The 21,954-nt window shown below is 39.0% G+C and overlaps 5 protein-coding genes and 1 long non-coding RNA gene across 6 annotated transcripts; 3 read left to right on the top strand and 3 right to left on the bottom strand.

Moving 5' to 3' along the window:
• The first annotated feature begins 3,493 nt into the window (after positions 1-3,493).
• LOC149685295 (uncharacterized) lies at positions 3,494-4,625 on the top strand. Its single transcript, XR_016384062.1, has 2 exons — positions 3,494-3,761; positions 4,527-4,625. It is a non-coding gene; the product is annotated as an uncharacterized LOC149685295 (long non-coding RNA).
• A 2,140-nt stretch (positions 4,626-6,765) lies between these two features.
• On the top strand, positions 6,766-7,740 carry LOC149685294 (uncharacterized). The gene is made up of 2 exons (XM_089871117.1): positions 6,766-7,088; positions 7,183-7,740. Coding segments are annotated over exons 1-2 (546 nt in total). The 5' UTR covers positions 6,766-7,086; the 3' UTR covers positions 7,727-7,740.
• A 40-nt stretch (positions 7,741-7,780) lies between these two features.
• On the bottom strand, positions 7,781-8,700 carry LOC149685293 (uncharacterized). The gene is made up of 5 exons (XM_089870996.1): positions 8,498-8,700; positions 8,363-8,431; positions 8,197-8,304; positions 8,055-8,129; positions 7,781-7,961 (listed from the first exon to the last, which is right to left on the bottom strand). The coding sequence occupies exons 1-5, from the start codon at positions 8,698-8,700 to the stop codon at positions 7,781-7,783; spliced, it is 636 nt and encodes a 211-aa protein (XP_089727122.1).
• Positions 8,701-9,553: 853 nt separating this feature from the next.
• On the top strand, positions 9,554-14,117 carry LOC149685292 (uncharacterized). Its single transcript, XM_089870995.1, has 9 exons — positions 9,554-9,899; positions 10,057-11,264; positions 11,327-11,468; positions 11,529-11,844; positions 11,909-12,318; positions 12,379-12,696; positions 12,743-13,271; positions 13,394-13,596; positions 13,654-14,117. The coding sequence occupies exons 1-9, from the start codon at positions 9,554-9,556 to the stop codon at positions 14,115-14,117; spliced, it is 3,936 nt and encodes a 1,311-aa protein (XP_089727121.1).
• A 474-nt stretch (positions 14,118-14,591) lies between these two features.
• LOC149685291 (uncharacterized protein F54H12.2-like) lies at positions 14,592-15,929 on the bottom strand. Its single transcript, XM_089870994.1, has one exon. It carries the CDS (start codon positions 15,927-15,929, stop codon positions 14,592-14,594), a length of 1,338 nt encoding a protein of 445 aa, XP_089727120.1.
• A 3,621-nt stretch (positions 15,930-19,550) lies between these two features.
• On the bottom strand, positions 19,551-21,312 carry LOC149685290 (uncharacterized). The gene is made up of 3 exons (XM_089870993.1): positions 20,953-21,312; positions 20,416-20,873; positions 19,551-19,747 (listed from the first exon to the last, which is right to left on the bottom strand). The coding sequence occupies exons 2-3, from the start codon at positions 20,870-20,872 to the stop codon at positions 19,551-19,553; spliced, it is 654 nt and encodes a 217-aa protein (XP_089727119.1). The 5' UTR covers position 20,873; positions 20,953-21,312.
• Positions 21,313-21,954: the final 642 nt, after the last annotated feature.

Here is a 21,954-nt window from a genome sequence, read left to right as displayed (position 1 = left end):
TATTTCTCACAATGCCATAGTCGATAAATGAAAGTGAAAGCTTGATAAATTGTACATATCGTATTTATTATTATTTATTTAGTATTTATTGTAAAAATAACCCATCCAGCGCATGAGAAAAGCACAGTGACACTCTGGGGTTGTCAGACCCTCCTATAGATATATTAAATAATAATAGGCCAGTCCGAAAAACATTTTAATAGCTCGGGGCATATTTTTGAAATGGTCCTGCCGCGTGCGTATAAAGTTGATAAACGTGAGCGGCTGAGTCTTTTAACGTCGAAATCAGGTTAGTTCTTCGTTTCAATTATAAAGTCACCTTTAAATTAGCGTAACTGCGATGGCGCTTTTAGCCATATGTCCAATCACCCAGGATTCGTTACCTTTTATTCGAAAAGGACTATTTCATAACTTGTATTGTAAGAATTTTAACACGTTTCAATACCATTAACACAGGATTGAGATCTTTCGAACCTTTTTTATTCAAAACACAAAAACTTCACATGTATACCTCGAACGTGTCAAGATGCAGTTTTAAAATATTGTTGACCTTTGTAATTACCTAAATGTACTTGTAATTGCTTCTGTCTAGGCTTAATAAACATTTATGTAACGTAACGAAAATAAGTATGGCACTCGATTTAACACGCTTATGAAGGTATGTTTGCGGCAACCAACATGTTATTTTTCAAAACTAGCTTCCATAGAAGCGACCCCTACCATATCGTTTAGTGGTGCAAAAAATGAGCATTGGACCCTAAGAAGCATTGCCATGGAATCCTTAAATTGCTAGAGATATTTGTAAACTTGCATATTCCGTCAACACTGTCTTTTCAGTTTCGACCGTCCTTCGGATAAATCGGACAGATAATTAATAATTTTTTTGGCCGAGTAACAGTTTCCGTGATATAGTTGTGTTATGTCTGACTTGATGTAAAAAAAACCAAGTCTATTTTCCACATCTTTAGCTGTAATCAAAATCACTTTCAACTGTCAGGGACCATTTTTTCTCTATGAGATTTAGGACATATAATATCCCTTCGCCGTGGCATTTTGCCTGCTGACAAGACATTTCAAGGTGAATTTCAATATAGGCGACTGTGTTTATGCCGAGGGGCTAATCACTCTCGGATTATATGTACACCGCTTACGGAATATGCGTAATCATTTAAGCATTCTCAAAGGCAGGGATTTTAATCATTTCGCCTAATCACTTTAGTACAGCCATAGGTACTGCGTGTACGCAAATTACGCTTAGTGACTGGCCCCTTGATTTAGGTCTTAAACCAGAAACCCACCTGGCCATATAGTGTGGTTTTTAGAGCGACATTTCAACGACAATTTTATTCAGCCACTTTTAAATTTTCTCGGTACCGTTGAGACTTTTAGTTTTTCCCGAGCTGTAGTAGGCGAAATTTTGTGGTATGTTTTATTTTACCTGATTATTATTGCAAAAATATGAGTTGTGAAAAACTTATAAATAGTACACATTAAGGTCAACCATATATGGCTAAAGATGTATTAAGATGCGGGATTATGACATTGAATAAGCCATAAAAAACATATTCTTCTGGAATGTACATACAGTTCGTACGATGTGCATTAAAGTGGTTATAACCATCTTATTTTGCTAAGTTTATATACAAAAAGCTGGGTTTTGAAAGCAGTACATCTCTAGAGTCCAGAATGGGGACGAAAACGAACGACCCTGGCCTTTAGAATCTCGACCCACAGTCATTGCCAAATTTTTGCACGTGTTTTTGGTTGAATAGAATCATCCCCAAGGTACCAGGGACTGTACGGCGGATTCCAACCCCTTTGTACCGTCATTTTTAATCTAATGCTTTTCGTGAAGAGAAATTGCCCTTTAGCTAAATTTTGTATTACAAGAAATTTTAACACAAAATTCAAAAATAAGAAATATATAAGAGAAAAATCCAAAACACTTTTAGGTTTCAACACACTCCCTGCAAAAATTATTTTCAAAACTTTAATAATTGTTTGAGGCGAACCAAGTAATGAAAAAAAAAACACTATTTGAAAATTTTTCGAAAGTAATATTTTTAACTTCAGTGAACTCAATTGGAAAATTTAACTTTCACAGACTTAAGTATAATTTACTGGGAATCCATTTTCTACAACTGGCAGACAAATTTCATAGACAAAAAATATAGGTCGGGGATTTTTTTAATAGTAAGAAGTTAACGCACGTAAGCTACTTTACATAATACCTTGGTCCAATTCACTTTGGATGACAGTTAACAAATATGTGCGTAAAGAGCACAGCTAAAATTCTCTAACTTGAAGGAAATTTACGAATTTTTATTAATGTTGTGAAATTTAACGTTTTCTCGGAACTAAGATTCAATTAATTATAATCTCAATGTCTTAAAACATTTGTTGTTCATTGTTTTGATAAGAAAGCGTCCTGAATTATTCAAGCGAGGGACCCCTCGATTTTACACAAGATTCGCGGAATTGAAGAAGTCGGGAAGCAAAAACATGCCCATGAAAAGAAGTTTCGTTTTTTTGGTCTCAAGGTCGTTGCGCGCAACCCCTTTGAACTGTGTGTCTATTTTTAGAGAAAGAATTTTTGGGCCATAAACTACGTCACGCGAAAAAAAGCATTTTCTGACCCCCCCGTCCCCCCAGATCAAGCTTCGTCACGCTTTTCTCAGACCCCTCCCCTAAAAACCACGTCACATTTCTTTAACCCCCCCTCCTCACTATGATTTGTCTTAATTTACAAATTTAATTTCATTAATTTATTGAGTGATATTCCACCCTCTCAGAAATATTTGGCTCGGCTGAAAATTCAAATTCTCTTCCGTTTTAAGCTTTTTCCCTCTGATTGACCTTTAGAATTTTAATGTCTGGATGTGCTTTTTATAAGATTCAAAAAAGTTCCACGAAGCTTAGTTAAAGGGGTACACTTTTTAGGTTTCGACACTGTCACCGAAAACAGACTAATCGAGCGTGATATTTAGAAAATTTGCCAAAGAATCGAAACCATTTCAATCGGCAGGGGGATTTGATTCATCCTCACAAATAATAGGGGCGTATAAACAGGGACATGAGAGAGTTTACGCTATTTATTTTAAATGCGCTATTTAAATTGGCTATATAAAGGTGTAAATAGTAGAAATTTTCTACTATTTAAGCGATGATGGAATAACAATTTTGGTAAATTATTGTAATGGTGGGCTATGGAATGTTGTCTTTCTTCATCTATAACATAAGAGAGCCAATCGGCCTCTTACTGACTTCGTAACAAAATCAATGCTAAATGTGACGTCACGCATCGAAGAACCCTCCTTGTCACGGACCGTCACAAATTTAGAAACCCCCTCCCCCCCATAAGAGTGTGACGTAGTTTATGGACGGTCTCAGAGTAAAGGTAAAAAAATATTTTCTATTGAGATAGTCCACACTGGGGACTTGCGATGAAAGAGTTCCATTTCTCAACTTTGAAAGTGAAAGAGCAGTAAGCAGTTTCAAACCGTTCGTGTGATTATAGGCGTAAATTCGGAATTCTGAGCTTACGTGTTAGAAAAGGATGGCTAAATCGACACAGAAACTGCACATTTTAATTAAGTGGATCGAAGAAAGTGAAACCTATGATAACTATTCAGTTAGAACAATCGCTAATGAAGCACTCGCAACAGAAATCGCACATGCAGTGGATTACAAAAAATATATTAATTTGGTAACGGACATCAAGTGGAAAGATGAGACTGCTCCAGCACAACTACTAGCATTTGGTAAGTCAAAATTTCTTTTATTTTACTAAAGTTGTGTTTAGTTGGACTTGATGTATTATTAGAAGGTAAATTTGATGAATACTTAATGTTAATTTTCGTGGGAAAGAAAATTGTTGTACTCAAGTCCGATTGAACAGGAGTGTATACGACCCACTTTATTTACAAAAAATATTCATCAGTGTTAATTGACAGTTAAGGCCTCTGAAATACAAATATTAACGGTTTTTATCCTGAACATCGGGCGTGCAGTACTTGAATTACACTACGTGCATGTATAAATGTTGCAAATGCTTCACACTGGGTGAAAAACGCCTGAAAATCCTTATTTTGTGGCTCCTAGGGTTTTATCGTCAAAAACATTTTATCAAAGTTGAACTTATGACGTTCATTGAGATAAAAATAGCATTTTCAGTGGAAAAAGTTCATAGTCTAGAATTTAACCAGAATTTTTTGAGCACGATCGCCCATTAATTAGTTGCTCGGTTTTCAGTTTTGACTAGAACCATTCTCGCCGTTTCACGGCATTTAAGCTGCCACAAGAAACGTGAGAGTGGAGTTTTTAAGGCAATAAACACTTAGGAACTATGAATGTAGGGAATTTCACAGCGAGTATAGAATATGTTGCAAGCTTTTATCAGGGGCCAGGAAAAACAATGTATTAACAGTCCTTGAGCAAAATCTGGTTATAACAATGTATTAACTGTCCTTGAACAAAATATGGTAGTAGGAAGTCTTACTTTCAAAATTTAATTATAATATATTTAGGAACTTCAGCGGAAATGGAAAAAAAAATTAATAAGATAATGTCCGGGAATAACAAGGCCAAATAAGGCAGAAAAGAGAAAAAATCCCGCTTTGATTGAGGTAATATTAAAGATTCCTATAATTACAGAAGTCGGTTACAAATAAAATTACGTCCTTTTTAGTTTTTAGCGCCATCTATTGATGGGCTAAAAACTAATGCATTTATACCGAAGATTTACTACCCCCACTTTTACCCCTTTCACCCCCACTTTTTCCCCCCATTTCCCCCTTTTTTTAGTTCCTTTCCCCCCTATATTCCCCCCTTTTTTCCCCCATTATATCCTATGTTACGGCTGGTTGGGCGTCTTAACCCCGCCCATTTTCGCGTTAATTTATTCAAATTTATTCATAGTTCATATATAATGCTCTTAAACGCTAACAGATGGACCTAGGGTAGCTAACCTTCATATTATTTTATTTCGCAAATTTCCAAATCCCCGACGGGACTCGAACGTACCAACGTTAACGCTACAGTTCAGAAACCCGGCACGCTAGAACTGCGCCACCGAATGCTTATATAGACCTTTGCTTTCATAAGATATGAGCTGGGATAGAAATCCATCTCGAGTCTAGGCGCGTTTCGCGCTAAGAGAGAGAAATTTAATAATTGCCCACTACCACGTTAATATGATGTTAAGTCGGCCTCAAAGTCACGTCTGAAGCTTAGAGTTCTTTTCCTAAAACCTTATCAGTCTTGAATGTAGAGAGAAACGAATTAGCAGGCAAAGTTCACCATGAGTTAACCAATGATATCGTCTCTTGAAAACTCGTCTGCTACTCTACTTTGTTAAGCGAGCAGTCCACGTTTACAAGTGAGATTAATGATAACTTTATAAATAATGATGTAGTTTAATTAAGTTTAAAATTAACCGATTGAGGAAGTTACAATAGTTCAATATATATTATTCTGTAATTTAATTAAGATTAAAATAAATATATGTTCACGAGTGAGATTAATGATAATTATAGGTAATGATGTTTCAAGTAAGTTAATTGAAGAATTCACTGTAGATTAATTAATATTATACTTTAATTTAATAAATATTATACTTTAATTTAATTAATATTATACTTTAATTTAATTAAAATTGAGGAAGTTACAATAGTTCAATATATATTATTGTTGAGTTTGTCGGTTACTCAAAACGTTAAGAACTTTTACCTCGACAACTCATTATGTAATAAAATGACTTTATTAATAAAAGAACAAACAAACAACTATCACCGATCGTGACCCACGGAACGAGACCCCGATTCTTTAGGGAGTTTTAGTTTAAATAGCATAGAATAGGCCAAAAAACTATTATTAAATTAACAAAGCTTAAGAGTTACATACATAAAAAACTATTGATTAACAAGCTGAAGAGTTACATTCATAAAAAACTATTTAGATTGGATTCATAACATCTCCCTTTCTCGAGGAAGCGAAGCGCGAGATGAGGTATAGCATCGCTGGCTCGGATTGACTTGAAGACGCGATGGCTTGCGAACTTCGCGGCCCGACCGGCGCGGGATGGTGTCCGGATCCTCGTCGACCGCGTCGTGCGGCAAATTAAATTGAACATGACGTTCCGGGTTTTCCGTCACTTCCAATGGCTCCGTACATGGTGTTAATTGGAACGAATCCAAGATAATGGAATAAGGGTCGCTGCTTTCTTCTGCCTCAGCCCTATGCTGAAGATGATTTGCATGAAAATCACGAGAAACTCCATCCTGGAGTTGAACCGTATACACGAGCCCTCGGGATTTTGTTACCCGACCGGCAGTCCAAGTGGGTACTAAGGCGTTCCTTGCCCAGACCAGAGTAGTACTTAAATGCCGTTCCCAGCACAGGTACAGTGGAAGGCAGGGGAGGATTGGAGGATGGGAGGATGGGAGGATTGGAGGATGGGAGGATGGCAAGATGGCGGGAGAGAAAACGTAAACCTTTTGATTGACTCACCCCTCTCTCAGACCGGTAAGAGGGTGTTTATGATTGACTCACCCCTCTCATCCCCGCACCTGCAAGGGGTGTTTTTGATTGACAGGTCAATGAAGCGTGTTCGATTCTCGGATGTAGAAGTACATACATTGGAGTATGAAGATAGGTTGAATTATGATTTAAGAAATAAACAGTATTTTAATATGTTAATTAGATTAAAATTTGAACCATTAATTTCCCCGGTATTAATCAAATGGTTAAGGGGGGGGTATGAAACTCCAGATGACGTTGGGGGTAAATAAAGAATCCCAGTAAAAACCCAGCTCTACCGATTATTCTAGATCATTCCAGAAATTTAAAATACCCCATAAAACCCAGTTAACGTTGTTTAAGGTCATGACGTAAAATGTACAGTCAAAGTTGTAGATTGTTCGAGAAAAATCTTTCCGAAAAAACCCACTGCGTAAACACCATTAATGTACAGTCAAAGCTAGGATGGTGACCATATTAAATAGTATAAATAGCTAGGACCCTGAGTTAAACCATCATCACAATCTCTCTAAAGTCCGACGAGGAAGGAAGGAACAGCTACCAAGTACAATGTAAGTATAGTTTTTGTGGACTTGGTGTTTTTTAAAGTTAAAGTTTGAACCGTAAATATCAGTGTTAATGGGAGATTTTTTTACCCTCACCAAGGCTTAAGAAATCCGTGGTCGTTGATTTTGATTTTCTTACCGGGCGAATTGTTGGAGTTGAACGGGAACAAATCGCGAAAGAGGTGGCGGTAACCAGCGTGGAGAAAACTCCGAGAGTTGGATCATGGTCTTTCGCGCCCCCGTACAGTGAAAAAGAACTTACATACGACACTGTGCGTCAGAACAGGTGGCTTCTTAACAACCTGCATGGTTTGGGATGGGATGATGGAGTAACGCCCTACGAAAAACTCGGGGAGTGCCTCCGGACTGCAGTACAAGGCTACGAACGGGTATTCTGTAAAGGGGAGGAAAAGTGTTTCTTTTTGTTGAACCTTATTAATCGAGAAGTTATAGACTTGAATGGAGTAGGATGTCCAAAAGCTAACGAAATCGATGATGATGGTCCGATGATTACATGCATGTTAAATCATAAAACTGTCCGTAATAATAAAAAGTATTTATGTGCACTTTCTAAATGTATACTATTTTCTGAGTGGATTTATAATCATAAGAATGTTGTAAATGAAAATTTAGGAGATGAATAAAAATTCAAACAATATATAGTCTATTTTATATATTTTTTTTCTTTATTTTTTTTTTTAAATTTGATATGCTAAATTTAAATTTTCACACACACTACGATTAATCGCAACACCGATGTGCTGAACCAACGCTCTATCGAGCTGGGTTGCATTTTCCAACTCTTCCGGGGTTAGCCCTCCTGAACGGTTGCGGTTGTCCCGCCTTCTGATAATATGTGTGAACACGGCGTTTTGAACACTGATAACAATAAATAAGAGGTATTTTTTTTTAATGGATATATGTGTATTGTAATTAATGTAAATAAGATTAAATATTTTTAATGTATCATACCCGTATCCATCACAGTTAGGCGTTGGGAGCCAAGCATCTGGGGTGGGGTAAGCCCCATCGGCATCCCTAGTCGGGCTAAGGGGGGGATCCCAAAATATATTAATAAAACAATCTGAAACTCGGCTATATTTTCAATACACACCTTGGACGTATGTACCTAGCAATTAAATCTTCCAGGCTTGTTAAAAGGGCCTGGACCGTGGGGGTGCCCATACTAGGTAATAGTAGGACACGTACGGTGTCTATGATCCTAAACGAAATCAATTAGCGCTATTTATGGTAGGATTCATAAATATGGAGGTATTTACCGGTAGCCATCGCAGTTTACGTTTAAAACTATTTCTTCATTAAAATCATCAAAATCGCCGAGATCGGCTCTAATTATATAGAAGTTGACTTAATTATTGATACTAAAAAACAATAAATGGGAAAAATTCACTTACATGTCCCCTGGATGGAGAATCGGAAACGTGACGAGTGAATCAACACTTGTAACCTCATCCTCATCATTCTCGACAATGAAGTTAAGTACCTCCTCTTCATCATCTATAAATATCTCTCCTTCCATTTCTATTTGTATTATGGGCTGATCATCTGGTGCGTACACCCAAGACATGTCACCCATAGGGACGCGACCCAGAACCATTATTAAGTTAATTTATAAAAGTTTTTTTTTTTTTTAAATAAATTTGACTCGACTTGTAACAAGGACAGAAAAAATCGTTGTGAGTAGAATATTGAAAATGGCCCATGTCCCTGGTCCATCATGTAGTATGAAATCCTCTAACCCTTTTTTCAAAAATCACAATAGAACTTCAAACAGTTAGTATGAATTGTAGGATTAAAAACCATACACACATGAATCACTGGTTTCAATCGGGATTCCCCCAAAAAACCCAAAAACCGCGAAGAAATCAAGCCCGATGCTGGGTGGTCGGTTACTAGTTCAAAATATACTGATAACTTAAAGGACATGGTACATAGAATTAGTACGTATCCGACCCCTCGTTTCGAACCATCTAGAAGGCGAAAACACGTGCGTCTTAACCTAACATGTCAACTTGACGTCTCGACAAACCCCTCGTGTACGAACGTACCTGCTACTATAGTTAAAGATACCGTTTGGGTTTTTCATCATAGGAGTAAATTTCTTAGACTCGAGGGAGTCTTCACATCAAAGCGTCATTGTTGACTTTACACTACCTACAATATAGACCGAATTCGGATGTACAATGAAGTGTCGATCACCTCGAACCATCTAGAATATTCTTTCCGATTCCAGAACATTCCATTGTTTCTAGAAGGTTCTTTTTAGGTCTTCCATATTACACCATCTTAAACCAGGTGCAATTGGATTTCTGTACGTTGATGGGGAAACCCCGGAAAAGCCAAGGAAAAGACACTGTTTAAAGCTGGCTATATTTTTATCCAATTGGAATCACGGGAAAGGGTGAAACAATATATACGTAGGCCTAAAAATTGTATAAAAGGGAGGTGAAATGGGTCCTATGGCCACATTCGATTTCAAGATGTACTCCTGTTCCACATGCGCCGATGTCTTCACGAACCAGCAGAACCTCACTCGACATATGCGGGTCAAACACGGTAATATTTCTTTTGCGTGTCCAGTTTGCGATAAGTCATTTTCGCGGAGAGATAATTTATTGCGTCATCAACGGCGAACGAACCACGATGGAGCCGCGGTAAATAACGTCGCGGAAAACAACACGCGTCCAGCATCTCCTCAACCCGGGCCATCACACCGTGTAACCCCTCCTAATTCCCCCGTTAAGAGGAAGGGAGAACCGACTCCAGAGAAAAGAAAACGAATCACAGTTGAAAATGGTAATTATTTTGTTAAAATATAATTAGTCATACCCTGTAAAGGTTCTCACTCCCCGCACATTGATGTACAGGGTGTAGGTACCCACCAGGGGCTTAGTAGTATAAAACATTGAACTTACAATCGGTACAAGAATTAAATCCTAATATATTTATGTAGAAGATGCATCAAGGTCTGATGACCCGTTATCTACCCAAGATCTCGAAGGGCTTGATGAGTTTATAAAGATGTGGGAGGATAGACATAATCTAGATGGTGGAGGTAGGGAGGACGTAGATGGTGATGTTATGCTCTCGCAAGATGACGTCGGGTTAAATGAATTTATGGACAATTGGGAGGCCGAACAAAACGCGGTAGAACAACCCGGGAGTCAACAACCGGACATTGAGGAAATTAACGCGTTGAACGATGCGATTTTCTCGGCCAGAATCACCGCGCCCGAAGGTGTTACGGATCCAATTTTGTTCATAAATGAACATATGCATAAGCTAGAGAGATATATTAGAAACAAATTAAACGAAAAACGAGGCGTCAAATGGTACATAGTCATACAAGCGCGGTACACCCGCGAGTTGGGAAACACCGGGACTGAGACGGAAACCTCGCCATTCTTCCGTGGGTTCACGCACGCAACTTTGACGCCGGAAGTCATTCCGGGACAAATCAATGTCAGTAGGGATAAGATCGCCGAAAGCATGAATACGTTCACGGCTAAGGGGAGTGGTTGGATATTGGATAGAATCCTATTTCTACAAATTAATATTATCCAGTATCTACCCCTCGTTGGTGGAACGTACTTTGAACTGCCAGACGTGATCGCTAATAAACGGGCTACTGTAAATGTTAATCCGGAAGATCCAGAGGATAACAAGTGTTTCCTATGGTCGGTTTTAGCAAAACTTCACCCAGCGTTAGTCAACGCAAACCGCGTATCACATTATAGACCATACGAGAACGAACTAGACCTATGCGGAATCACTTTCCCTTTTGAGTTAGACTCTTTTAAACTGAAACGTTTCGAATTAAAAAACAATTTATCCGTGAATATCTTCGCCTACGAAAAAGGATATTTCCCTCGTTACGTGAGCGAGAATAAAGTGCGTGAATCGAGACAAATAGACCTTCTCTTGGTTTCCAATGGGAAATCAAAGCACTATGTTTTAATTCGTAGCATTAGTCGACTGTTTAACGGCTTCACGAAACATTCCCACCAATCGTTTTATTGTCGGTATTGTTTGAAAAGAAGTGCCACCGAGGCCACCCATAACAACCACGTTCGGGAATGTAACGTACACGACCCGCAGCGAGTATTAATGCCGCATGATGAACCCATTTTGAAATTCAAAAATTACGGGTGGAATCAAATGGTAATTTATTAACAATATAAAAGTTTGGTAGAATTCTATAATAGTTACACGTTTATTTATAGGTTCCATACATCATAATAGCTGATTTTGAATCGTTGTTGGCAAAGGTGACAACGTGTCTCCCGGAAGCAACATTATCTTCCACAACAACTTTGGCGCTTCATACAGCATGCGGGTTCTCATACACGATTATTGGTCCTACTGGTAAGTTAAAGCCTGTGGGTACAGATATTATACAGTCATCTAACGATATACTATTTTCAGGAAAACTTGTTAAACACAAGACATATAGAGGGTGCGATGGTGGCATAAAATTTCTAAAAATGCTCATGGATGAATCCAAAACTATAATGGAAAAATTGAAGAAAAACATTCCAATGCAGTTAACGGTGGAAGAGGAGGCCTCATTCCAATCCTCAAGTCGCTGTTACGTATGCGAAGAACCATTCCTTCAAACATCGGTCAAAACACGTGACCATGATCACTATACTGGAGCGTGTAGGGGAAGCGCTTGTCAAAGCTGTAATTTGAAGCTAAAAGCGCCAAAATTCATCCCAGTCGTGATGCATAATTTAAGCAGGTAATATAGATTATTCATCATTTACCATAAGGGGAGGTGTTTACCAAACATTTTTAATCAACAGATACGATGCTCATCTCATTATGCAACATATCGCTACCGTGAAAAACACGAGGATAGACTGCATAGCGTCTAATAGCGAGACAAATATTTCATTCTCACTGAGCAATCTCCGCTTTATAGATAGCATACGTTTTCAACCCGCCTCGCTGGAAACGCTGGTTTCAAATTTGGCTAAGGGGGGTGCTCAAAAATTCCCTTTATTGAGCTCGGTTTTTAAACCAGAAGAAGTAAAATTACTTCTACGGAAGGGTGTATACCCATATTCATACATGGATTCCGAGGATCGATTTAAGGAGGCGCAATTACCACCAATCAAAAGCTTCCATAATGACTTAACGGATGAACCGCTGAGCTCCGACGACTATACGCATGCCCAGAATGTGTGGGAATCATTTAAAATTCGAAATTTAGGTAAATATATATATAAATAAACATATTCAAACAGGTGAAATTAATTATTCCATATATTAGGCGGGTATCACGACTTGTACGTGCTATCAGACACACTCCTCCTAGCGGACGTGTTCCAAAACTTCCGCAAAATGTGCATGACGTATTACCGTCTAGATCCCGCCCATGCCTATACACTACCTGGTTACGCCTGGAACGCCGCTTTGTGTATGACCAAGGTGTGCTTGGACCTATTCCTAGACGAGGACATGCACCTTTTTATCGAAAAGGGGATTCGGGGTGGGGTGTCGATGATTAGTCATCGATTCGCAGAGGCTAATAACAAATATCTGGAGACGTACGACAACACAAAATCAGATAGCTACATATGTTACCTAGGTATGAATTTTGAGACAATTCTGTACATCATGGTATTAACGAATAGTATCAATAGATTGCAACAACCTCTACGGCACTGTAATGTGCGACGCCCTACCAATGAAGCAATTTCGATGGGTTGAACCGAACCTGAACTCGGAGCGGGAAATATTGGACTGTCCCGACGCTGCACCGGAGGGTTTTATAGTTGAGGTTGATTTGGAGTACCCTGAGGACCTCCATGATAACCACAACTGCTACCCACTAGCCCCGGAATCAATGACAATAAAATCGGAATTCCTCTCCGAATATTCTAAGGAGCAGATGACGGCTCTTAACATCCCAATCAAGGAATCACTACCTAAACTCGTCCCCAACTTTTTCAAAAAGGAACGATATGTGGTGCACTATCGCAACCTGAAATATTACGTAGCAAAAGGGTTAAAAATCACCCATATTCACCGGATATTGAAATTCGAACAGGGGGCTTGGTTAAAAAAATATATAAGTTTTAACACGGAGAAGAGAACCAAGGCGACGGACGATTTTGAAAAGGATCTCTTTAAACTAATGAACAACGCTGTATTCGGTGTTTAGTAAAATTAATTATTACTATATCAAGCTCTTTTATTATATTTCCTCTCTCTCTTTTTCAGGTAAAACCATGGAGAACCTTAGGAATCGCCAAGATTTCAAATTGGTAACCACTCCCGAGAAGCTCACCCGCCTTTGAAAAATTCACAATTTTTCATAATGAACTGGTCGGTATTCATTCCGCCAAGAAGAAGTTGGTGTTAAACCGACCGATATACACGGGGTTCGCCATCTTGGATCTGTCAAAATTATTGATGTACGAATTTCATTATGACGTCATCCGGAGACAATATGGAGATAGGGCAAAACTCCTCTTCACGGATACTGGTATGTATTACGTGAATATTTAACATATACCTGTACTAACATTATGTAAAATTACAGATAGCCTCACCTACCACATCCAGACAGAGGATCTGTACGCGGACTTTGCTGCCCAATCCAACATGTACGACTTTTCCGGCTATCCTCGTGACCATCCTCTCCACAGTGACGTGAATAAAAAGCGTCTAGGGAAATTCAAGGATGAACTAGATGGGACACCGATCCAGGAGTTTTGTGGGCTTAGGCCAAAAATGTATAGCATTTTGTCCGCCAAAGGAGAAAAGAAGACTTGTAAGGGCGTGTGCAAGCGCGTCGTAAAGAAACGCGTCCGGCACGCGCATTACCGCGAATGCTTGCAGAACCGCGAGCTGACCACCGCGGAAATGGTTAGAATTGTGAGTGACAAACACATTTTAAAAACGGTACGGCAAAACAAACTATGTCTCAATCCCTGTGACGATAAACGTTACATAATGAATGATGGTATTACCACACTAGCCCACGGGCATAAAAATGCGGAATAAAAAGAAAAAATTATGACAAATTTATTGAGTAATTCTTATACATATATTCAGATATCATACGATCGTTAACATTTTTATTTTTAGAAAATCGTTTTATTATATCAAACATTTTAACTCCCCTACACCGATACAATGAAAAGTAAACGCAATATCCGCCACAAGTATGACTTAATTCCCCTTGTAGTTGGCGCGAATTAAACGTAACAGTTAGGCTGTTTCGCTCTACAAAATCATTAAATTTAAATAAATCCGGAGGATTTCCATAGCTTTCAAAGAATTCAGTATTCTTTTTCCTCGAAATGTATATAGCCGTCCAATGTTTTCCTCCCCCTTTAGACGTATCAGTGTTCACAATGTACAGCGATGGAAATGTTTTAACAGTTAGTGGTAGTTTATCCGCCGGAAATATTCCCCGGAACAAATTTCTAGTGTATGGATCGCGCCTTAATATTCTCTCAAGTTGTCGAGAGTCCATTATGAACTTTGATCGAATAAAACGGCTCGGTTTTTGTCAATTTCAATCAAAGATTGGAATTCGGAATAGTAAACGACGGCAATTGTAGCCGGTAGCGCTTCGGCAAATATTAACTCCAATCGGACACTACCGTTCTTTATAAAGTTGAAACTTTCAGTCGAACTACCATTCAGGTCGGGGGTCAAGTCGAATACGAAAAGAGCATTACCATTGGCGAACTCGTCACGGTCAATGAAATTATCCTCGTCGATATTCCATTCTCCGGTTTGAAGAAAGAGATTGGCGTACGATCTCATACATAGGTTATCCTTAAAGTTGGGGCTTAAGGGTTTATGGGGTACGCTAACCCCATCAACGGATAAGGTGATTTGAGTCACCGCTTCATTTTTAAAATTAAAAGGCGACATTTTATAATCACCCAAAAACGCGTTCTGGTCTACAAATCCAATTACAACTTTATTCGGTTGTTGACCGCTAAATAAATTGTCTTTGACTGCTATTTTACTTCCTTGAGATATGGAAAACGTATTACATTCCGTACGTGTTATGGGGTATTTCATCGTGGCCAATTCCAGGGTTTTGGCGTGTGATATCATAATCTCGGGGGTTAGTTTAACTCTTCTTATGAATAACGAAGCGTGGGTAAATATAGCTTTCGCTTTATTTCCATCCGCATGTAAGCAGATTTCGTTGGGACTTTTGATAAATTTAAAATTCACATCGACCAGATTGGGGATAAAGCGATTTTGCTGACATATATCGGCGTGTACGACGCCAATCAAGTCTATAACCCCATTTTGGGCGAATTCACTCCGTTTCAAAAACCCTTCATTTTCGGAAAAGTCGTCAAAATGTCCCGCCGTATGTTTGTAGAATAGTGCCCCGGTCAAAAAACTCTTTTTCGCTGGACCACCAAATGTCAATAGCGTTTGAATCATGCTCTTGTATGCGTATTGTTGAGGACATGATGTAACTGATCTATCATTCAACGATACGTGTAGTTCACTAAAAAGACTGGAGAGTAATAGGTTTTCGGGTCCAACTTTATCCGCCTGAGTAGTTATATCACCATTCGATTCGTACACAGAGGCTTTAGGTAGAGACCCATCGGCTTTAACCACTTTTACTTGCAAATGCAGGAGCGTGGTTTTCAAGTCCATGTATGTCTCGGAGTTCCCGGTGACGGGAAATATAATAGCCTGATTTTCATCCACATTGGAGGTAGAGTTATACTCCACCCATTGACTTCCTACTATCCCAGTTTGGGTATAGGGTACGTGAAAAACATTTATTTCCGAGCTGACGCTGTTCATAGAGTTTGGGTGTGCGAGCGACATTATGAAAATATATCCGGGTGTAAAGATGACGACCTTCTCTTCTTCTTAGCTCGAACAGAACTGATGATGGGTGACACTTTGCGTTTCCTTTTACGTCCGTTTCCAGTTAGCTTGGTCACTTCTTCGGCGGCCCTTCTCAATGTTTCCTTACCCGCTTCTTTACCCCTAGTTCTCAATGCTTGTTTAATGGGTACACCGCTTGTATAATCCGTCGCAATTTTCGCGCCAGTGTTTAAAAACTTTCGACCTAGGAACGTGGCACCCCTTTTAAGTAATGGCATGGCCGATCTGAACGCCGAGGAGATAATTGACCCCAGGCCATAACCACGTTGCACGGCCAAACCTCTATATACTGGGATGGATCCATGTCCAATTTGATTTAGATAATAGTCCTCATAATCCTTAACAGAAACGTGACCCGTATTATATGGAGACATCCTTACACTTTGGCAATCACGTCATAAATGGGGCGGAGATTGAATTCAACGTAGTTCTTATAACAAGTGCCAAGTTCTTCTGGGCCTGAAATGCAGAGTGACGTGAACTTTCCCACGTTCGAACTTAACCGGTTTACCCATTTCACTCATAATGTTTATTTCAATTGTTTGGAAGTTGTTTTTCGCTATGGGCATGTAATGGGGTTTAGCAAACTCTTTTTCCACCGTGTCACCATCTTTCCCGTTGATACTTATAATTCTTAAGAGAGGGACGTCAGAGTCTCCTACCGATCGAGACTGAATTATATCAGAGTATACGAATAAGGAGTGCATTCCAGCATCCATATCACAACTGAATGGGGCCGTCATAGAGGCGACCACAGTGAAGTCTTTTTTGGAATTCCTCGTGAACCCTAATATAATGGCAATTTCGCTTGGGATATAAAGTTGGTTCGTCCCTTTTAACTCAACCATCACCCGTCGATTTGGTTTGTTGTATGAAAACTCAACCCTAGATTTTATTTTTTCAGTAGCACCAGCATCGTCGTCGGCTGACAATATTTCGAGTAATTCCTCTACAGAACCGTAATATCCGGGAGGTATAATTATCGATATACCCCGGTTTTCATTCACTCCGTTAATTGTCTGTCCACTTTCACCAAAACCAGATCCCTCTTCTGGGAATTCATCCATTGCATCCGAAGCAACACCTACGAACGAATTATCCCAAATGCGAACTGCGCATTCCCTTTTTACATTATTCCAAGTTCTAGGATAGCTTATTTCAGCCAGAGCAACCTCGTGAGATCCCTCTAGAATTATAGGTTCTGGTAGATACGTTCTGAACTTGCTTATAGTATTTCCTTTGAAATATTGCGTTGACGAGTCAGAGGGTAGTGTGATGTAGAAACTCATTTTACGTCGATTTCTTGCACCCAGGAATCAAATTCGGAACTATACCCTCTCCACCGTACGAGGAGTTCTTTAGTACCGTCAGGTTTTTTACGTTTTCGTAATACTTTTTCAATTTTAAATTTACAGTTTTCTAGGTCCTTGCCAACTCTCTGTATTTCCTCTTTGTAGAACACACCGGAAATGAGCTCGGAGTTCAAATCCTTCAGTTTATATACCGGTGGATCTCTCGGGATCCGTTCTGTTACTTTGAATAGTTCTTCGGTATAATTGGCCAAATACCCTTTTTCAAACGTTCTTTTATTTTTGCTAATTCTAACTAAATCGTCAATTTCAAAGGGGTATGAAACTGGCGGCGAAAAGTTTACTTTCCCGTACAAATTTAACCAGATTTCTTTCGAATTTTCCTCTGTCACTTCAGTGGGTTTGCATTTAATTGACTTGTGGTAGTTGTTATTATACGATTCCAATAAGTCGGGTAATACGTCAATGTATTTGTAGGTGTCGTTTTGCGTAAAATAGCGGTACATTCGCTCCTTCAAGGTTCGATTAAATCGTTCAACTATACTGCATTTCACTTCCGAGTGTGTGGCGAAAAACTTGATATACAAACGTTTCAATTCACTTTGCAGTTCTTTATTTAGAAATTCATTCCCATGATCCGACTGAACAATCTTGGGTTTTCTACCAGACTCTAATACGGATCTAAACGCCGCAACCATCGTAGGTCCTTTCTTGTCTTTAATAGCGACGGCGAAAGCAAATTTACTGAATACGTCAATACAGCACAGTAGAAATCTATATCCGTCATTATGACGCTTAATGTTTTGCATGTCTGCCAGATCAAGTTGCCATTGTTCATCTATACCGTACACAATAGTCTTGTTCCTTCTGAAGTTGTGTCTCGCGGGTTTGTGTAGCGTGTACGTATCTTGACGTTGTAGGAACTCAATAACATCATTTAAGGAAACGTTAATCCCCTTTTCCCTCGCAGCCCTATATAGTCCTTGAACACCTCCGAAGCTCCCCGGATCTTTTTCATTGAAGTATATTTCTTCTAGTTTATCCATTAGTCGTGCAGTTTAAGGTTTTTTTGAGTATACCAATAAGCGAAATCAGATAACTCGATAATTATAATAAGAAATAATATCAAAAGCGCCGTAATAACTTTGGGATTATTTAAAAATGAAACGGACAGGGAGGCTAGAAGCCCTGTGGGAGAAGGGTCGTTACATCCTTCCATGATAACGTGTAAGTAATTTGTGAAAGAAATGAAACGTGATATTGATATATATTCTTTTTATTTCAAGTTTATCCAGGTGCGGAGACCATTACCGTAGTGGGAATCTGGGGTTGGGGGATAATAATCAATTTTCGGTAATTCGCTTTTAGATACATCGAGATAGGTATTTGGTACAACACTCGTAGAGTCTCCAAATGGGAATTTGTTTCTCACGATAGTTTTTGGTACATTTTCTTTTATTAACATTTCGTAAAACTGATTTATTCCAACGACAGTGTGTTTCGGTTTACTTTTATAACCTTTAACGGATTCGTGTAAAATATCCATAATATTCGACCTGACGATTGGTTGCCCCCTGTATATGAGTTCCCCGTTGGGAGACCAGTTAATCTTGGAGTTGATATCAATCCACTTGTATAAGGCAATGGCTGGTTTGAGGTGTGAATCTGGTATTGTCATGGCTATTTCAGAATACCAATCTTTCTTTTTCTGTTGTTTAACAGGTTTCTTCTTTTTTCTTTTTTTAATAGCACTCGTTAGTAAATGATTGTACATGTTAACTTTTTGCGTCTGGTTCAATTTGTTGTCTACCAAAACAGTCTTCGTATCCAAATTTTCACTATGTTCAACTTTTGGTTGCGAGTTTAATCGGCGGTAAACCTCTTCAGGTACCAATATCATCTTTCTAGCCATTTTTAATTGCTCTGCTTATAGCTGCACCAGCAGCAGTGCTAACAAGTGATAAGAGGGGTGCTAACAAAAGAGGTAAAAAACCACCTTTTTGAATAAGGATCTTTTTTCGTTTTGCTACAGTGCTTTGTTTAGATAACTTCCGTAACATTAGACAGTGCTTCTTCAATCGTTTCTTCTGGTCATCTGATAACTTCACGTTACCGCGTAGGACATTTATACAACATTCCACTATGGCCTTGATAGAGTCATTACTAGCGTGTTTGATAGCGTATTTTCTCTGACACGCATTACAAGTAGTCAGATACTTTAAGAAATGTTGATGCGTATGCACTCTTTTCATTTTGGAATATAGACTGCGGCTTCTTCGCCCGGTATGAGTCCCGTCCGTAGTCTATGATCATCTGACGTCGTTGGCTTTAAATCAACCCATAAATACCCAAAATATCTAGCGATTGCCTGATGGAACGCGTCGATAACGTATTTACTATTAGTGGGACAAATCTGTTTGGCTAAATGAAATATAGCCGATTTATCTCGAAGAGATTTGAATATTATCAAGTAGTGGGCGTTTAAATTTAATGTTCTAATTTCCTTCCCGGGGTAATATAAATTTTGCATCAAAATAAAAACAGAGGTGTTTTTATGGTGCGAACCCCGTATGAATAAATTAGTTACATCCTTGTTATTAGATATTTCACAAAGTAAATCATCAAGTATAACAAAATTCTTGATATTGGGGTCTAATATATTCACATTTAATATACCTTCGTGAAATTCTACAGAAGGTGTGTGATCTAATACCGAATTAAATAATTTCGGTTGATATTCAGTGTAACACCATATTATCCTATCTGGAGGGGGTGATATACATATATCTTTATACTTTATAAGGTTAGCTACAAAGTATGATTTTCCCGATTGTGTCGCCCCGGCTATGAGACCATTAAATGGGTGTTGTAAGCTGAAGTCCATTTTAAGGAATGAATCACTTTTTCAGAATTACATACGATTTGACCAATCATAGACTTACAAAATTCGTCACTTAAAAAAGTGCTTAGGGTAAATATCTTATAAATTTCAACATAATCAAGATTACTTATCGCGGTGTCAAAGTTCATTGAAACACGCATTTCCCACCCATTCAAACAATCGTGTTGAGTTTGAGAGGGGTGATCAATACTACATCCATAACAACATTTACGGATGTTTGATTTCAATTGTTCTACAATACAATTTTTTAATAACACACGTACTCGACTCGCCTCGTTAAGAAAAGTGACTACGTCTTTATACGTATCCATTAACGTCTTGGCAAGGTAGTGTCCAACGGCGAATCCCTTCTTTGTTGGGAAGAACTTGCCGTACATAGCACCTGTTCCAGGATATAGTTCCCTGATGTCTATAATCTTACGGTCTCGATATGTTCGCAACTCCACACGCTTCGTTTCAGAACCGGTAAAGAACCATGATGTCTCCGGAGCGTCGTCGGTTTCGAAGAACTTGAATATTTCATCCTTCCTAGCGTATAGCTCGTGGAAATCGGACTGGTGAAGTATGAGTCCCGTAGAACTGTCTTTGAACCCTAGTCGTACGTCTAACTTCGGGGTAACCTCAATTACTTTCTCATCTGATAGGGGAAATAGCACTACGGCAGACATTCTGTCAAGTAGAAAAAACTAAGTTTTACATCCAAACTTTAACTTTAAAAAACACCAAGTCCACAAAAATTTATACTTACATTGTACTTGTTGGATGGTCCTTCCTTCCTCGTCGGACTTTAGAGAGATTGTGATGATGGTTTAACTCAGGGTCCTGGCTATTTATACAATTAATAAAATCATCATCCTAGCTTTGACTGTACATTAATGGTGGGCTTTTTCGGGAAGATTATTCTCGAACAATCTACAACTTTGACTGTACATTTTACGTCATGGCCTTAAACAACGTTAACCTGGGTTTTATGGGGTATTTTAAATTTTCTGGAATGATCTAGAAAAATCGGTAGAGCTGGGTTTTTACGGGGATTCTTTATTTTCCCCCAACGTCATCTGGAGTTTCATACCCCCTTAACCATTTGATTAATACAGGGGAAATTAATGGTTCAAATTTTAATCTAATTAACATATTAAAATACTGTTTATTTCTTAAATCATAATTTACCCTATCTTCATACTCCAATGTATGTACTTCTACATCCGAGAATCGAACACGCTTCATTGACCTGTCAATCAAAAACACCCCTTGCAGGTGCGGGGATGAGAGGGGTGAGTCAATCATAAACACCCTCTTACCGGTCTGAGAGAGGGGTGAGTCAATCAAAAGGTTTACGTTTTCTCTCCCGCCATCTTGCCATCCTCCCATCCTCCAATCCTCCCATCCTCCCCTGCCTTCCACTGTACCTGTGCTGGGAACGGCATTTAAGTACTACTGACCAGATCACCAGCATTAAAACGGCGAAGACGTGCCCCATGTCGTCGGTTAAACTGGCGCTCCATTTCCATGTCACGGACAGCGACGTGCTTGGCCGGTGGACGAAGAAGGTCCAAGGACGTTCTGAGTTTGCGTCCAAGGAATAGTTCCGCAGGAGTCTGACCTTGAATACGGTCATTTGGCGTAGTCCGGTACGTCGTAAGGAAAACTTCCAACAGCTCTTGAACCTTGCCTTGGCCTTCAATCTTCAGTAGTGCCCGTTTAAACGTATCCACAAACCGTTCCACTTGGCCATTTGACTGTGGATGAT

The sequence above is a fragment of the Phalangium opilio genome, unplaced genomic scaffold (assembly GCF_054372755.1).
Source record: "Phalangium opilio isolate 3A_F unplaced genomic scaffold, DU_Popi_V2 ptg000032l_1, whole genome shotgun sequence".
Lineage (NCBI taxonomy): Eukaryota > Metazoa > Arthropoda > Arachnida > Opiliones > Phalangiidae > Phalangium > Phalangium opilio.
Note: the sequence above shows the minus strand (reverse complement) of the source record. Positions and strands in the feature narration are given on the sequence as shown.

Excerpts from the sequence above, each read along its gene's own strand:
- LOC149685293 (XM_089870996.1), bottom strand. The coding sequence starts at position 8,700 with ATGGTTCTGGGTCGCGTCCCTATGGGTGACATGTCTTGGGTGTACGCA. Across the intron at positions 8,305-8,362 it reads GTAAACTGCGATGGCTACCG|GATCATAGACACCGTACGTG; the intron begins GTAAATACCTCC and ends GATTTCGTTTAG. Across the intron at positions 7,962-8,054 it reads CCTAACTGTGATGGATACGG|TGTTCAAAACGCCGTGTTCA; the intron begins GTATGATACATT and ends TATTGTTATCAG.
- LOC149685292 (XM_089870995.1), top strand. The coding sequence starts at position 9,554 with ATGGGTCCTATGGCCACATTCGATTTCAAGATGTACTCCTGTTCCACA. Across the intron at positions 11,265-11,326 it reads ATTACGGGTGGAATCAAATG|GTTCCATACATCATAATAGC; the intron begins GTAATTTATTAA and ends GTTTATTTATAG. Across the intron at positions 12,319-12,378 it reads ATTTAAAATTCGAAATTTAG|GCGGGTATCACGACTTGTAC; the intron begins GTAAATATATAT and ends TCCATATATTAG.
- LOC149685291 (XM_089870994.1), bottom strand. The coding sequence starts at position 15,929 with ATGTCGCTCGCACACCCAAACTCTATGAACAGCGTCAGCTCGGAAATA.
- LOC149685290 (XM_089870993.1), bottom strand. The coding sequence starts at position 20,872 with ATGTCTGCCGTAGTGCTATTTCCCCTATCAGATGAGAAAGTAATTGAG. Across the intron at positions 19,748-20,415 it reads ACAATTGAAATCAAACATCC|ATAAATCGGCTATATTTCAT; the intron begins GTAAATGTTGTT and ends AATCTCTTCGAG.